The 18,336-nt window shown below is 39.3% G+C and overlaps 1 protein-coding gene across 6 annotated transcripts in view; it reads right to left on the reverse strand.

Annotated features, from left to right (window-relative positions):
* Positions 1 to 13,447: 13,447 nt before the first annotated feature.
* The window catches only part of LOC137327221 (zinc finger X-chromosomal protein-like), a 47,266-nt gene continuing 42,377 nt past the window's right edge, over positions 13,448 to 18,336 (reverse strand). For all 6 annotated transcript variants that reach the window (XM_067992817.1, XM_067992815.1, XM_067992813.1 and 3 more), the window contains one exon: positions 13,448 to 17,327. In XM_067992817.1, the coding sequence (XP_067848918.1) occupies positions 16,132 to 17,327 (1,196 nt within the window). In that variant the 3' untranslated portion in view covers positions 13,448 to 16,131. The remainder of the gene's footprint in view (positions 17,328 to 18,336) is intronic.

Raw genomic sequence — 18,336 nt, forward strand, 5'->3', positions numbered from 1 at the left:
CTATCTGTTCCCCTTAATATCTTATAAACTTCGATCAGATCACCCCTTAACCTTCTAAACTCTAGAGAATACAACCCCAATTTGTGTAATCTCGCCTCGTAACTTAACCCTTGAAGTCCGGGTATCATTCTAGTAAACCTACGCTGCACTCCCTCCAAGGCCAATATGTCCTTCCGAAGGTGTGGTGCCCAGACTGCTCACAGTACTCCAGGTGCGGTCTAATCAGGGTTTTGTATAGCTGCAGCATAACTTCTGCCCCTTTGTACTCTCGTCCTCTAGATATAAAGGCCAGCATTCCATTAGCCTTATTGATTATTTTCTGTACCTGTTCATGACACTTCAATGATCTATGTACCTGAACCCCTAGGTCCCTTTGGACATCCACTGTTTTTAACTTTTTACCATTTAGAAAGTACCCTGTTCTGTCCTTTTTTGATCCAAAGTGGATGACCTCACATTTGTCTACATTGAATTCCATTTGCCACAGTTTTGCCCATTCACCTAATCTATCAATATCGCTTTGTAATTTTATGTTTTCATCTACACTGCTTACATGCCACCAATCTTTGTGTCATCGGCAAACATAGATATGAGACTTTCTATGCCTTCATCTAAGTCGTTAATAAATATTGTGAATAATTGAGGCCCCAAGACAGATCCCTGCGGGACTCCACTAGTCACATCCTGCCAATGTGAGTACCTACCCATTAACCCTACTCTCTGTCGCCTTTCGCTCAGCCAACTTTCTAACCAAGTCCGTAATTTTCCCTCGTTTCCATGGGCTTCTATCTTAGCTAACAGTCTCTTACGTGGGACCTTATCAAATGCCTTCTGGAAGTCCATATAAATAACATCCATTGACATTCCCCTGTCCACTACTTTAGTCACCTCTTCAAAAAATTCAATCAGGTTTGTCAGGCACGACCTACCTTTCACAAATCCATGCTGGCTCTCCCTGATTAACTGAAAATTCTCGAGGTGTTCAGTCACCCTATCCTTAATTATAGACTCCAGCATTTTCCCCACAACAGATGTTAGGCTAACTGGTCTATAATTCCCTGGTTTCCCTCTCTCTCCTTTCTTAAAAAGCGGAGTGACGTGCAATTTTCCAATCTAGAGGGACAGTTCCTGAATCTAGAGCACGCCTTAATTTCAGCAAGGCACTTTCAATGTCTCCACAACAATTTTGGAACAAGGGGAAACCATGTGGTAAGTGAACTGCACTCACCACATTGCTAGCCATTATTGCACATTGCTGTCAGCATGAAGGTTTGTGCCAAAAGCGGTTTCTGGACTATACAGTCAACAAAAGAGAAAGATAAAATAAAACAGAGGAATGGTAATGTGGATAAGAGAGAAACTTTCACAAAATCATGTAATTTAAATGCCTTATCTAAGAGAGTGCAGTAAATGAAAATTTGTTGTTGTTATAGACTTTCTTATCCAGAGGAAAGTACAGCCAAGAAAATGTTTTCTGGGTCATGAAGGCCTGTAAAAAAAATTCCAGTATATCAATCATAGGGAATTACAATTGCTCAGATGTTTAACACGAAAATAGGGGAAAAAAAACTCAAGAACCATGAATGTTTCTAGAGATGATGCAGGATTGCTTCCTTACTCATTTGGTCAAACGGCTGACAGAGTCTGTTGCTATTTTGGATCTAATCTTCAGTAATGATCCACGTATGGTAAATAAGTTTGGGGTGCTTCTAGGATCTAATGGTTGTGATATCATGACAACTAAAATGATTGTGATAGTATGTAAAAAGGACAGTGACAAAAATAATTAACTTTAAACAGAGTAGTCTCTGACTGAATGCAAATGACAGTTAAAAAAGGTTAATTAGAATGCAGTAATGGTTCGGACAACCACAGTAGAAGAATAGGAAGTATAAGGTAATGTCAATCAAAATTCAATCCAGCGAAATCAAAACAGAATCAAGGGCAACAGAGACCAATGTGGTTAACTAGGAATACAATGATGGTTGTTACTTAAGCAGAGACTTACAAAATGTACAAAAATCCAGTAGACAGAGAAAGAAACACTTGCATTTATATAGCCTTTCATGACCACGCCCCAAAGCACTTTACAAGCAATGGAATACTTTTGAAGTGTAGTCGCTGTTGTAGGAAACACAGCAGCCAATTTGCACACAGCAAGGACTGACAAACAGCAATAAGATAATGACCAAATAATCTGTTTTAGCGATGTTGGTTGAGAGATAAATATTGGCCAGGACACTAGGAGTTCCTGAGGAGATTTAAAAAACTAATGAGAAGGCAAGAGAAACATTAGATGTAGGATTTCTGAAAAGATCTGAAATAGTAATTTTAAAACATATATATGTATATATACACACAGTAAACAAAGGATGAAGGAAAGTATATTTTTTGTGGATCTTGACTTGAGCCAAGATGAGCAGTGAATCTGTATGATTTCTGAAAGCCCAATATGCACATACACTACCGTAGGGATCTGCTTCAGTAACTTTAAAAAAAACAGAAAAGCCTGGCTGGCAGTGACTGTGTTTGTTAGTTTGTGCAAGTCTGGCCACTTGTAAATGTCACTTTCTTTATACATTTCTTGCCACAGTCCAGTTTCTTTTGTGTGGGAATGAAACCAGGGTAGTGACTGGAAAAGGCCTCGAGATGATGAGAGACACAAAAAGACAAAAGGAACATGTATTCAGGAGGCCAAACTTATTTCCAAATTGAATATCTTGCCCAAACTTTTGCTTTTGTCTTTTTTTTTAAACATTTCTGGCATTAATCCTCTTTCTCTGCTTTTGTTTGATTTATTGCTATGTTTCAAGAAAACAACAAAGGAATAAAAGTCAGCCTATCTACAAGCTATGAAAGAAGTGACTAAGAAACCAGGGATTGTCAGAACTATTATATGGGGAAAGGGGACAGGAAGAGAACAGCTCACTGGAAAGGTTGTGATTAACAGCAACTGGAGAAATGGCTGCAATATGGTTGTAGATGCCAGTAGAGTAAAAATTAACCCAGGAGTTACAGCATGGAGTGACTATGGGGAAAAAGTAATCAAAGCATAACAGTTTTTCAGACTGGAGGGAAGTGTGCAGTGGTGTCCCACAGGGGTCGATATTGGGACCGCTACCCTTTTTGATATATATTAATGACCTGGATTTGGATATACAGGGCATAATTTCAAAGTTTGCAGATGACACGAAACTCGTAAATGTAGTAAATAGTCAGGAGGACAGTAACAGACTTCAGGAGGACATAGACAGACTGGTGAAATGGGCAGACGAAATTTAACGCAGAGAAGTGTGAAGTAATTCATTTTGGTAGGAATAATGAGGAGAGGCAATATAAACTAAATGGTACAATATTAAAGGGGGTGCAGGAACAGGGAGACCTGGGGGTGTATGTACACAAGTCTTTGAAGGTGGCAGGACAGGTTGAGAAGGCTGTTAAAAAGGCATTCAGGATCCTGGGCTTTATAAATCGAGGCGTGGAGTACACAAGCAAGGAATTTATACTAAACTTCTATAAAACACCGGTTAGGCCCCAGCTGGAGTATTGTGTTGCATTCTGGGCACCACACTTTAGGAAGGATATCAAGGCCTTAGAGAGGGTGCACAGGAGATTTACCAGAATGGTACCAGGGATGAACGACTTCAGTTACGTGGACAGACTAGAGAAACTGGGGTTGTTCACCTTAGAGCAGAGAAGGTTAAGGGAAGATTTGATAGAGGTGTTCAAAATTGTGAAGGGTTTTGATAAAGTAAATAAGGAGAAACAGTTTCCAGTGGCAGAAGGGTCAGTAACCAGTGGACACAGATTTAAGGTAATTGGCAAAAGAAGCAGAGGTGACATGAGGAAAACATTTTTACACAGCGAGTTGTTATGATCTGGAATGCAATGCCTGAAAGGGTGGTGGAAGTGGATTCAATAGTAACTTTCAAAAGGGGATACTTGAAGTGTAAAATTTTGCAGGGCTATGGGAAAAGAGCAAGGGAATGGGACTAATTGGATAGCTCTTTCAAAGAGCCGGCACAGGCGCGATGGGCTGAATGGCCTTCTTCTGTGCTGTATCATTCTATGATTCTATGATAAAAGCAACATTCTGGATTTTTGCACAATCATATTTTCCTAAAAATTAAAGAAGGAAATTTCTGTTATTGCGAGAATGAATGGTGGTTTTCTTCAGCAGTTTAAATGCTCTTTCAATAACTATTGAGTACATTTAACTTGAATACTTCTAATACAAGGAATGTCAGATTATATTTCCACATATACAAAAAAGTTTTGCAAGACTTAAAACAACATAAATTCAGTCCCATCACAAACTTTCATCACAAACTCAAGGTGACATTTTTTTATTCTTACATACTTTCCATCAGCATTTTGTATGAGTTGAATCATAGCTAGTATTTCAACAAAGATAAATGTGAGCAATAAAATGATCCCACAGATGGTTATCTGTATGTTCTCCAGAGCAATGAACCTATATGAGTTTAATGTTTTGTCTATGGCCTAGGAATTTGATCGCGCTATGCCACTTACTAAGCCTCCAAAATGGCGGGCAGGAAGCACACGTGCATTTCCAGCCAGACGTGAGCCGCCCGCCATTGTGGATCAGGCTTTTCCTTTGGCGTTAGGAGCGCACATCAGAAGTATTTAAAGTAATGAATTATTATTTAAATTAGGGTCCTGCGGTTCTTGGTCCCTTTTCCGATTTTGGAATGCCCCAGCGCCTGATTCACCACGTGATGAGCCCGCCCAGCAACACATGGCACTAACCAGCAGAAATGAGCCCGCACCAGCACTATTTAAAGGGATCATGCAGAACTTACAGATTAATTGCTGGTTTGTCATTTCAGGCTGCTGGTTAATTTCTGGGCATTTCTTAATGCATTTTATCACACTGGAAAGTTCACTTTGCACAAAACAAAATTTTGCTGGTGTTGCACTGCTGTTGGCTGCCTCATAAATAGTTTGACTGCAGTCATGGGTGATCTCACAAGGCTAACTTCGGGATTGAAGGAAGATGGGAAGCACCAGGGAAGAGGGCAGAGAGCAGGTGCAGCTGCCACACAAAGTAGCAGGAGGAAGCGACTGCGAAGGAGGGGATATCCATAGCAGGCATTAAGGACGCACTTCTACATTAACTTAACTGAGGAACAGTGTATGAGGTGCCTTCACTTCACAATGGAGGCTGTCATGCAGCTATGTCACCTGCTGCAGCCACAACTCGAGCCTCAAGCCAGGGGTTGGACAGCACTGCCTGTGGCTATCAAGGTCATCGTGGCCCTTAACTTTTATTCCGCAGGTTCCTTTCAGGCTGCAGCAGGTGACATCAGCAACATAGCACAGTTCACAGTCCACTGCTGTATCAGGGAGGTTACTGAGGCACTCTACGCAGATCGCCTACATTTCATTCCCCATGGACAGAGCGAAGCAGGACAAGAGAACACTAGGCTTGACCCGCATTGCAGGCTTCCCCAGGATGCAAGGTGTCATGGATTGCACATACATTGCCTTGTGTGCTCCCTATTACCAGCCTGGCATCTTCACTCCCTCAACGTACAGCTGGTTTCCAACCACAGGCTGCACATCATGTAGGTCTGTGGCCGGTATCCTGACAGCAGTTATGACTCTTTCATCCTGTGCCAGTCCTCTGAGCTACCTTTATTCCAACCAGGTCATCAGGTTACAGGCTGGCTACTGGGCAACAAGCACTCCTGTCAAGAACCTGGGCACAGCTGCAGAGCTGGCCTACAATGAGAGCAATGTCGTCATGAAAAATGTGATCAAGTAAACAATCGGCGTGCTCAATCAACACTTCGTCTGCCTGGACCATTCGAGAGGATCTATACAGTACACCATTGAGCAGGTATCCAGATTTGTGGTCATCTGTTGCATGCTCCACAACTTTGCCATCATGAGGGACCAGCCCTTACCACCATCTGGGTAATGAGATGTGCAGCAGGAGCAGGAGGAGGAGCATGATGAGGAAGAGGAGAAGAAGAGGCATCGACCCCCAGTGCCCTGAGCTGCCAGAGCTCTCAGGGAGCAGCTCAACGAAGAGCACTTCACCTAAACCATCTCTCCCATCTCCAATACACCAACGGTCCCACAATCCTTATTACCACTGTCCTTACTACCACCATGTGATTGCCTTCATTCAATCCAGCTTTATGGGTCTTGCCCTTACATCACTACAAAGATAAACACCCAACATCAAATATTTATCAAACAACTCAATTCCACCTCCATCTAATAGTTAACTGAAATAATTATGAATCACCCTTGTGAAAGCCCTTAGTGCTTATCTTGTGTGCTCGTTTATCTGTCCTAATGCTCCTACGAGGTGTTTCCCAGTGGCTATACCTTGGGAGGCGAAAGGATGCTGAGCTTCCATTGAGGCCGTGGTGGCCATTTCAAGGACTCTATTTCAAGTCCCTCCTCCTGTCCACAGCCTGGACCAGGGCCTGTAAAGCACCACCCGAGAACCTGGGGCATGATCTGCAGGTCCAGTAGCCACTTCTTTCCTTCCATGTGATTTCCTGGTGTCCACAGCTGGGATGCACCTCCCTTTAAGAGGTACTGGCTGCCTTTAAGTGGCAGTAGAGATGCCCAATATCTGGCCTCACCCAAACAGACGAGCAACCAATGATAGTGTGGGTAGCGCAGCCTCCACGCCTGAGTTATGATAACAACAATAGCCAACGTGTGCAGTGCACACCGAGCCCCCTGCTTGGGCACGATCGAATTTCTAGGCCAAAGTCTTTCTGTTCATTTAATTTTCCTACATCAGCTTTTAACAAGACAATCAAGATTCTTTTGTGTTAATGTATCCAGATATTTTCAGGATGTACAAATAGGGCATAACTTTGCAATGGACCGTCCATTATTACCATCATTTCTTCATCTTTGGTTATTTCACTTCCATGAAGTGTACCGTAACAAGGAAATTCAGACTGATTATATGAAAAATTCACATGGAGCATCAACCTTCCCTCCACAATTTCCATATAACAAAATGTCAGAAATGCACATTGATTTGTATTATATACATGTGACGTCAAGCATCATAACTAGATATCCTTTGCTGTGTCTATTCTTAACATTTTAAAAAAGGAGTGTGAACAACTTCTGTTGGCAAATAATAATTAAATGAATGCATTTAACTGTCTTGTAAATATGGACCAACATTTCTAGGATATTTCTTCAAGAAAATATAAAAAAATGTTAAAATCTTACTTCAGATATCAAAAGTTACAGCAATTTTAAATTAAACTTAAAATTAATTTTAACTAAAGATGACTGGAATCAGGAGTTGATATGACCATGTAATTTCTCCTACTATTTAATTTTTCCAATGTTAAATTACCAAAAAGAATGGTTAAGAATTTCTTGATCACAGTGGGAAATATTAGTATCTGAAATTCAACTGCTGGAAAAGCAAAGGTCTTTGCCAGAAAGGGACTATCATATAATGCAAGACCTGATGAAGCTGCAGAGTTTTCATCCCAAGGCTGTTTCGTGGTTTTCCATTTTCATGGAAGAATGCACAGAATCTCAGAATATGAACTCTAAAGCAAGAGTAAAAATCCGAGGATCCCATGAAATCAAAGCATAATTTGACTTTATCGGTCACTTTAAAGTCGTGGTCCAATTGATATCGAAAGGCTTAGGTAATGCAAGTATTTATTTTACTACATACCACAACTAGTATTATAATCTTGGCTGCTCTTTGTTTGAAGATTCCATTAGAAAATTTGTTTCTATTTGTCAAAGGCACAACTATATACACTTTTAGTTTATATTCTATCAATTGGCCTGTAACTCCTGAGCTGTGTAACGTGTTAATCATTTACGAGGAATATCTTTTTTAACTCTTGTAGCCATAAATCCTCTCAGTGGAAACCCTTATCTAATTTCAAATTAAAGGTTAATGGCACATAACTAATGAAAGTGATACAAGTATTACAACAAAATAATGTCTCAGAACTGCATCAAAATTGATGTACTTACTTACTGCTAATTTAACCATTTAAAGACTACAATAGCAGCTCTGAATCAAACTCATATAGAATATTACAGCAGAGCCCACACAAGAGTCACTTTCATAATAATACATTGCAGCTGTTACCAACTTCAAAGTCTTGTAGTACATTTACATTAATATTTTCATACACAAAACAAATTATACATGTTATATGTAAGCTTGATATTCCCTTGTATTATTCAAATAAATAAGTCGCTATATCATTGCTTGCCAAATTATGTGTATCAATTATAAGATGCTTAAACCATGGAGACCATGTCTGGAGTACTGTGTACAGTTTTGGTCTCCTTACCCGAGGAAGGATATACTTGCCCTAGAAGCGGTGCAACAAAGTTTCACTGAATTGATTCCTGGGATGAGAGGGTTGTCCTATGAGGAGAGATTTGAGTAGAATGGGCCTATACTCTCTGGAGTTTAGAAGAATGAGAGGTGATCTCATTGAAACATAGAAGATTCTAAGAGGGCTTTACAGGGTAGATGCTGAGAGGCTGTTTCCCCTGGCTGGAGAGTCTAGAACTAGAGGGCATAGTCTCAGGATAAGGGATTGGCCATTTAGGACTGAGATGAGAAGAAATTTCTTAACTCAGAGGGTTGTGCATCTTTGGAATTCTCTACCCTAGAGGGCTGTGGATGATCAGTCATTAAGTATATTTAAGGCTGAGATAGATAGATTTGTGGACTCTAAGTAGATCAAGGGATATGGGGATCAGGTGGGAAAGTGGAGTTGAGGTGGAAGATCAGCCATGATCTTATTGAATAGCAGAGCAGGCTCGAGGGGCTGTATGGCCTACTCCTGCTACTATTTCTTATGTTCCTATGTTAGAAGAAAAATATTATTGCTTGGATAAAATTTGAACTTAAGCATAACATGATCAGATTTCTAGGTTTTTTGTTGCTTTTTATGCTGTTAAGGGAATACTGTACATATAGTTATAATGCATCTTCATTCCTCATGAAAATACCTTTTTAAAAAATATATATTTAAATAATTGGAGAATCAATGCCCTTATCAGTGCCCAATACTCTCCTCCCCACCTCTAGAATACACCATCTTATTTTACTACCTATTGCTTAAGAGTCAGGCTGCATGGACAGGGAAGGTAGAGCTCGTCTGCTGAGCTCCTGCACAGAGTGGTGTTTCTAGAATGGCGGGAGTTTGCAATTCATTTTAGTTAGAATTGCTTTCGCAGATTGTTGCTAGGATCTCAATATTGATGACTACCACAAACGATGTCAGGTTAAGTCAGACAGCTTCTTTATTTGGAATAACAGGTATTAGCCTGAAAAATGTAATTTATTTAGTCAAATCAATTCATACCTGAGCATAAAATACATAAGATCCTCAATGATATTTTCTTAACCAATTACATTTAAATTGGCAAACTTGTTACAAGTCCATTTCCAAAGGATTGTATTTACTTTTTGGAGTGACTTTCGGTTCTGGTAGACCCTGCTAGCAAACTTGGTGCAAAGTTGTGCTGCAACTTTCACGTGGCGCAAAATGGTTTTGGACGTGCATCAGTGCAAACCAGACAAGTCAGATCAGCAGTTTGATTCCTAGCCATCCAAAGTGAAGAGCTATAACACGACTACCAGAAGGTAGTATCAAAGCATGTGCGCTTCACATTGGCCGCAGTATAACTACTGTCCGGTACAAAGTCTTATTATAAAGTTCCCATTGGGATGTCTGCAAACATTTAAAATTTGAGTGTTTTCCATGTTAGACTGACCGTGACCTCTCGTCTCTTTCCTAACATTATAATTTAACCAGCTGGGAAGTGGAGCTCTGCATGTGTGCTGGCACAAAGCTGCAGAGTTCCTTTGTTGTTTGGCAGTGTGTGTCTCAGAGCAAACAGCATAATTCTAGTCTGCCAACTCTGCATCACACTCTACAATTACAACTGGCTCCTAAAACTTTTTTTTTGCCCTTCAGCTGAATATGTTTTTGCATTTGGCCAACTATACAGCAAAGAAATTTGTCACAGCTTTGCTAGCTGCTGAGATAGGGTCTAGATTAGGACACTTGTAGTTGCTATGAACAGGAGTAAAAGAAAAAAACTTGCATTTATATAGCACCATACATGACCTCAGGACCTCCCCATTCCATTTAAGAGCCAATTAAGTACTTCAAAAATGTAGTCACTGTTGTAATGAAGGAAATGCAGAAGCCAATTTATGCACAGCCTGGTCTCACAAACAGCAATGAGATAGTGACCAGATAATCTATTTTGGTGGTGTTGGTTGAGGGATAAATATTAGCCAGAATACCAGAACTTCCCTGTTCTATTTTGAATAGTGCCATGGGATCTTTTGAGAGGGTAGACAAGATCTTGGTTTAACATCTCAACCGAAAGACAGCACCTCCAACATTCCCTTGGTACTGCACTGAAGTGTCAGTCTAGATTATATGCTCAAGTCTCTGGAGTGGAACTCAAAGCTTCCGACTCAGAGGCGAGAGTGCTATCACTGAGCTAAGGCTGATACCTTGATTGATACTGAATTCTTTTCAAATACTATATTTAGAGCAAAAAACAATGTAGAAAGTTAAACCACAAAAAAATGAGTAAGACAATAATGACTTGATACATTGTGTGAAAAACATGAAAATATATTACCGAGTAGATTCTCAAGCCATGATTAAAAAGTCTTATAGTAATAATACTGCGATGTGGAAGTGAGTGAGGGATACACATCTCCATTGAAAGGATTTGGAAAGAGGTTTTTTAAAAAAAAGATAAAAGATAAGCAGTGTTTTTTGATTGATTCCTGGAAAAATATTTTCCTTACCCACTAGAGGTAGACAAAATTTGTTCCCTTTACACCAGTTACATAAATAAATACATGTCTTCATGCAACATGGGGGAGCAGTTTAGGGCATGGGTTTTTACAGTGAAGACCAAGAAATACATAAAGCTTAAAAGATTAAACTAATTTGCATATTTTCATTTTACCAAATATTTCTGAAACAGCAGTTACTATTACTAAAAGATCTGCTTAAATAAATGTTCAAATTCAGGGCCTTTAAGAACCTTGCTCTTGAATAATGATACAATTATTCCATAATTTCCACAGGTTATATTTTTTGGTGGTTATTTTTGATTTCTCAAATAAACTTAAATAAGAGCATTGCAGCTGATGTAACCATTTAGATTAGATTACAAAATATGAATATTAACCAATCCAAATTTTCAAAATACAGAGTGCAAAGTTTAATATGTAACATGCTGAATTTGTTAAGCAGCCCTGAGAATAACCAGCCTAGGTTATAGTGTGTTTTTTTAAGCAAAGTCACCACAAAAAAAAGTTGCAAATTCATGCTTTATCTTGTTTTGGGAAAAAAAAACTCATTTTACTTACTTTCACTGCTGCTAAAATGGTTTTAGCCCTCAGAAATTTTCCATTGATGGACAAGAGCAAAGGGGGTGCTTTACAAACAGCAAGTCCTGGCATGTCTGTGAATGGCCAATCTTGCTCAGTACTATGTTTCTAGGAGTTGTAGATACAAATGCATGTTGGAACTATAGTTCGCTACTTTATTGAGCCTCTTCAAGTGCGTGTGATAATTCCAAGCTCCATGAACTTAAGTTTTAGGCTTCTCAGAGAGGCACAGGCCTTTGACAGAATATATTGTTGGAGGTATTTCGAACACAGAAAATACTATTGTATAGACACATTTAATAAAAAATACAAAATTTCAAGAAAAGTATGTCTATTTTACAGGAAGTTTATAAGGCACTTGTGCAGTGGAACATCTCCAAGTGCTTTACAATAAGAAAATGGATACAATGAACATTGAGCTTGGGAAAAGGGGAAAGGAATAGGTAGACTAGGATAGGCAGCCAAAGGCATGGTCAAACAATTTTGCTAAGGTTTCTGAAAGCAGGGAGGGAGGTTGTCAGGTGAAAGAAACTAGGCTGGGAGTTCCAGAGGGCAGGAGCATAGTGGCTGAATGAGCAGCCATCAACATTGGAGTACAGGGAGCAAGGGGTGAGGAAAAGCCTGGTGTTAGGGAGTAGAGGGTGTATGTGGAGACATAAGGCAGGAAGAAATAGTAAGATAGGGTGAGACGATGCCATGGGGAGATACGGAACTTGAAGAGGAAAAGGGTGATGGGACTTTGTCTGGATGAGGTCCTTGGAGAGATTGATAATATAAATTTGCAGGGTAGACTAATATGGTATACATGCATCAAGACTTTGCCTACTACCTTCACTGAGTAATGAGAGAGATGGGAAAGAATATTTTCACTGGGATGTTACTGAGAAATAACCAGCCTAGCTATTACATATGTTATGTACTGGACTAATGATCCACCTCCCAAGTTTTTGACTTCAGGCTATCAACTGGTCTATCAATGGAAATGAGAGATCATAATTAAGCTGGTAAATGGCTTATTTTGGGAAGGGGGGGGGGGGTCTAAGTCCTCTGACCATCAACTCAAATTTAGACTGCAGTTATCAGTACTGTCCAGGTTGGTGGGCTTTGAAGTGCAATAATGATGGCTGCATCCTTAAAGATGCAGGCGGTGTCAAAATATGTGTGTGTGTCTGTGTTGGGTAAGGGGTTCTGTCGAGTTTCACTGCTCTTGGATAGTTTATCCTAGGCTCCTCCAGGAGGCCAGATGTAACAATATCTGTAATTTTCTTCTGTATTAAAATGGGGCTAATACCCTGTGATTTCATCATCCTAGTGCAGAAGTGATCTTGCACAACAACCTTTTCAGGATTTACCTCTGGAATATGTTTGTTTTGCCCATCCAGTAATCTAGAGCCTTAACTCAGTGACGCTCCAGGTTCTATTCACCTGTGTTCTAATGCAAGAGTGACAGCTCATGTTGACTGCCTTATCTTAAGAATTGATTTTTCCTGCCGTTTTTGCCTTATCAGAACCATTCAAGTGCACTAGTGCAAATATTACGCCCGAGCTATTTTTACTTCGGTCTCCCTGTGTAATGCCCCATTCCAGATACAAAACAGCTCAGGCACACTGCTGGGTAACATCTGAGAACAGCCTGTGGTTACGTCTCTAACTTATCTTATTTTGTCAGGAATGGAGGTGGGGGGGAAACTTCCTGGTCTCTGTTTTGAATCCCCTACTGATAACACAGCTGAGATCAGCTACTAACCATGTAAGGAACAATGATGCAGACCATCATCCTGCTAATCCATGGCACACTATATCAGAGGGTCAATACTCTACCAGTACAACACCTGTATGATCTTTCTTGTTAATATTGCTAAATGCATTTATGTTTAGGCTACATTTAATTTTTTTAAATTGTATTTGCTATTCCTTATAATCCCAAAGATTTATTAACTGTTAGTATTCATTACTAACAGTGAACAGCACAATTACTACCAATGCACTTACAAAGACTGTGGGGAAAATTCAGTAAATGATGCAACGGAAAATAATCTGAATTTTATTTGTTTACAGATTAGATGAAGTACATTGTTAAGTACAATAATGTCACAGAGGATGGTTTAGTTTACAGGCACAGGGACAAAACTTCCTTCTCAAATCAGCTGGCTTTTTATAGAACAGTTTACATTTTATCCCAGTAAAAAAAAATTCTGCACCCATTCAAAAATTTCCATCGGCTGCCCCCAAAAACTGATCAAATCCGTTAAACAATTCAATTGTTTAACAGCTAAAATTCTTTTTCAAAGCATGTAATTATGTCTGCAGAATAAGCAACTATTAACGGTATATGTCTTTCATTTTTAAAATAAATTTTAAACATATACATTTTCTCTTATTGCCCCTTCTCCATCACTTTTTCATTATTCTCCAAAAGTCTTAATAAATCGGACCAGCACCATTGTGAGGATGGTGTGCACCAAAGCCTCTGGCACTACAAGTATAATGAGTGCTCAAGCTCGAACAATAGCACAGCATCTGTTGTTGGTGTACAGTTTAAAAAGTTTTTTTAAGTTCAGAGTAGCAAATTTAACACCAACTATGTGTTTCTGATGAGACAATAACTCAACTAAATTTCAACCAAGTACAGTGGATATTATGAAACTCATGAATATCCATTACAAAGCACAACAGAGAGACTGGGGCATTGTTGCAATATTAGGCTCATATTAATTTGAAAAGGATGGGGGGGTGTGGGGATGAAGATAGCCAAACAAAATAGTAGAACATTTACATAACTGCTATGTAGCATCTATTTCAGTGCACTGCAAAATCTGTTATTTCAAGCAGGTACCAAAGAAATAACAGCAGTTTACGCTGTGTATTTTGTAGTAAGGAGGAGGTCAAACATCAATTACAAAGATTAAAAAAAATTGCAATCTTTTTAGTACACCTCACACACCAAAGCATTCTGGAATGATTTCAACAAATTTATTATTTAAGAATTAAAAATTCTTCAAAGCATTTTCCTCAAGGATAGAATATGCTACTTTAGATGACTGCTTTCTGAAGAATTTAAATGATGGTTAATCACTGTGCTTCTGAAAATCTTTTACTGTAATGGAATGTTGTCTTGTACCATGTTTCCTTTTAAATGATCTATTTTCCCCCATTTTCAACCAAAGCAGTCTAATTACGTTGAGAACATGTAGAAAAATTAGAATTTTGCCAGTTATATAATGATATAATTTGTAGCACTTCCATTTTAAATTTATTTCAACTTATATGCCATTTATATGTTGCTGATGTACATAAAGACCAAATTATTACATTTCAGACCTTGCAGGATGCTGTACAAATTAGAAGTAGCACATTGTCTCGAGGTTGTAAAACAATTTTTAAAAATTATACAAACCTGAAATTCCTGAATTATATTGCGATTTGCTTTATTTGTCTTAACTGTCCAATTTTATTCTGTTTCTCAAGTGTATTTGAAGGTTGCTTCAGAAGGTTACTCCACTTTGTATTTTTACCCAGCTGTGGTTTCTCAATACTTTAAAAGTTGCATCCTTTTTGTATTTGCATTGTAAAGATTTGGTTAGACAGATAACACCAGTCTCTCTCTTCACGCACCCCCCCCCCAACCCCCCACTATGACCAGACTGAGGTACATTGTGTGAAGTAGGATACTGCATGCATCTGCATTATCTGTTTTAAAATATAGTTATTGCAGCTTGTGCAGAATAGGTACTACTAATACGTACATCTTTTTCCTTTAAACTGCTAATTTAAGATTAAGCTGCAGTATACTACAGAAAGCACTGGACTTTTTTTTTAAAACATAGAGTGCTATTTGTTTTATTTATACAAGATACAGACATTGGCAAAATATAATTCTGGAAAAATGTGTACACTTGTAAAAACATGAGCGATGTCATTCTTTTTACACAATATCTGGAAGAGTAAATTAGCTGAGAGAATTCTGCCACAACGATACATTGCTAGACCACACTTCACACAGGAATGAAGCACATCTGGAGATACAGGTAAAATGCAGTAAGGCTCAAGATTATGTCAGTGAAGTTTTTTCTCTTTTTTTTAAAAAACATGAAATTGCAATAAAAATTGAAATCCAAATAAGGACTGAAAACATACTATTACCAGAATACATTGCAGCATCAGAAGCATAGGTGAAAAAATAAAAATGTAGCTCGAACACCAAATGAAATATTGAAACACCGAAGGATATGCTGAAAACATGGATTTCAGCCAGTTAGCAAATAAGCATATAAACTGTAGCACTCCAACAAAACTGAGCAATGAGACAAACTGATAAAGGGCCACATTTGCCATCAATAATTAATCTGAAGCTAAATTGTTCTTGTATAAAATAGCTAATTTTGGGTCCAGTAATTATATAATGGCAGGGACCATAAAACTGTAGCTGATTGGTTGCAACTAGCTTGTTACTTTCATCTCTTAAAAGAGCTGACACCACGTTGCAAAAAATGTCCATTTAATGGATTTCTAAGTCAAGGGACATACAGCGTTTCAATTTAAGCTAGATCTCCAATCTATGGCAATACAAATGGAGAGGGGCGGGGGGGGAAAGTTAGTTCAGTAATCAGAGTGAACTTGAACTTCCAAGTCTTTAACTATGAATGGACACATATACTCTTTATCGTACAATGGATGTACTAGAAGTAGGTGCTTCCTAACTTGAAAATTGTTCATGATAACCCTTCAACCAAAACAGCATCCTTATGATGTCGAGAGATATGCTGGTTCTTTTCTGAAGGCCTTCGGAAGCCTTTCTTGCAGTAATCACAACGATGGGGATAGTCCTTTGTGTGAATAGAAATAACATGCCGTTTAAAGCCTGAGGCATCCGTAGTGCTATACTCACAGTACTCACACTGATAAACCTTTTTGCCACTGTGGGTCTTCATGTGCTTCTTGAGCTCAACCTGTTGCCGAAAGCCCTTTTTGCAACGTTTACATCTGAACGGCAGATCCTTGGTGTGAACTGAAAGAATATGACGGCTAAGAACAAAAGGGTCTGCAATTTTAAAGTCACAGTGCCTACACTGGTGCAGTTTTTTACCCTTGTGAGTTGACATGTGTTTCTTGAGCTCCGAGGGTCGATGAAAGCCCTTGTCACATACTTCGCACTTGTGAGGGTAGTCCTTGGTATGGACTGAAATAATATGGCGCTTCAGATCACTGGAGTTGGAACTCCTGTGATCGCAGTGTGTGCACTGGTGGGTTTTGTGTCCCTGATGAATGATGGCATGTTTCTGCAGTTCTTTGGCATCTGTGAATGTCATCAAACAATGCTCACACTTGAATGGCAGATCCTTGCTGTGCTTTGTCTTCATGTGGGTTTTCAGGTTTGAGGCATCAGCTGACTTATAGTCACAATACTGGCACTGGTAGGGTTTCTCCCCAGTGTGGGTTCTCATATGCTTCCTTAGCTCTGATGGATGGCGAAACCCCTTGCCACACTCCACACATATGTGAGGGAAATTCTTGCTGTGCACGGCCAAGAGGTGGCGATTCAGAAGCCCCTGCTCCGCAGTCTCATACTCACAAAATTTGCATTTGTGCATCTTTGTGGCTCCCTTTTCCCGGTGAACCAATTTATGGGAAACCAGTGCTCCTGGGTGAGAAAACCTCTTGCCACATTCATCGCACTCATAGGTCTTCTCCACTTTGCTCATGAGCATGTGGCTCTCCAGGTGGTTGTGTAAACTGGTTTTCTTGTTGGTAGTGTAATCACAGTCAGTACACTGGTATTTTTTCTTGGTCAGCTGCTCAGGATGATTTTTCATGTGTCTCTTCAGGAAGCCTCTGGACTTAAACTTTTTTCCACAGATCATACATGGATAAACAGTTATAGGATGTCCATCAGGCCCTATGATGATTGCTGCACCAGAACGAAGAAAAAAAGGTCAACACCGCCAGCATTCTGCTCCAAACAATTTTATGTTATGCAACTGTTACTTTGTATGGTTAATTAGCTCACGAGTTTCCAAGAACAAAAATTGGAATAACATGGCAATGTGTTTCACTAAAAGCTTCAATACAGATAGACAGTTAGCAATTTTCTGTAATTAAATTTTAATTCTCAGCATCCCTGTAGCAATCTTTTTTAGATACAATATTTTGTATAAACTTTAAAATTACACCTTTTACCCAGAATCTTGGTTTGCAACCTTCTCATCCACAAGTGCAATAAAGCAAATTAAATCAACTTCTTAAAATAAAAATAAAATCTCCATCCTTCCTCTCTAGCCCCCAGGAGTGCTGAAAGGGAAGGTTGTGTAGTTAAAAATGCTATACGGTAGCCCCTCCCCCATATCTAGATTTACTAAAATGATTCCAGGGATGAGGGACTTTAGTTACGTGGATAGATTGGAGAAGCTGAGGTTGTTCTCCTTGGAACAGAGAAGGTTGCGAGAAGATTTGATAGAGGTATTCAAAATCATGAAGGGTCTAGACAGAGTAGATAGAGAGAAACTGTTCCCATTGGCGGAAGGGTCAAGAACCAGAGGACATCGATTTAAGGTGATTGGCAAAAGAACCAAAGGTGACATGAGGAAAAACTTTTTTTTTAACAGTGAGTGGTTAGGATCTGGAATGCACTGCCCAAGGGGGTGGTGGAGGCAGATTCAATCATGGCCTTCAAAAGGGAACTAGATAAGTACTTGAAAGGAAATAAATTGCAGGGCTATGGGGATAGAGTGGGGGAGTGGAACTAGCTGGATTGCTCTTGCATAGAGCCAGCACAGATTTGATGGGCTGAATGGCCTCCTTCCATGCTGTAACCTTTCTATGATTCTATATTTCAATTGGTTCAACAATACAGTTCATTCTGTTAGCTGACCTCAGCCAGACTGGCATTAGGGGTGCTACAGTTGGCCTTAACATCCTCT

This window comes from Heptranchias perlo, chromosome 11 (genome assembly GCF_035084215.1).
Source record: "Heptranchias perlo isolate sHepPer1 chromosome 11, sHepPer1.hap1, whole genome shotgun sequence".
In the NCBI taxonomy this organism is placed as follows: domain Eukaryota; kingdom Metazoa; phylum Chordata; class Chondrichthyes; order Hexanchiformes; family Hexanchidae; genus Heptranchias; species Heptranchias perlo.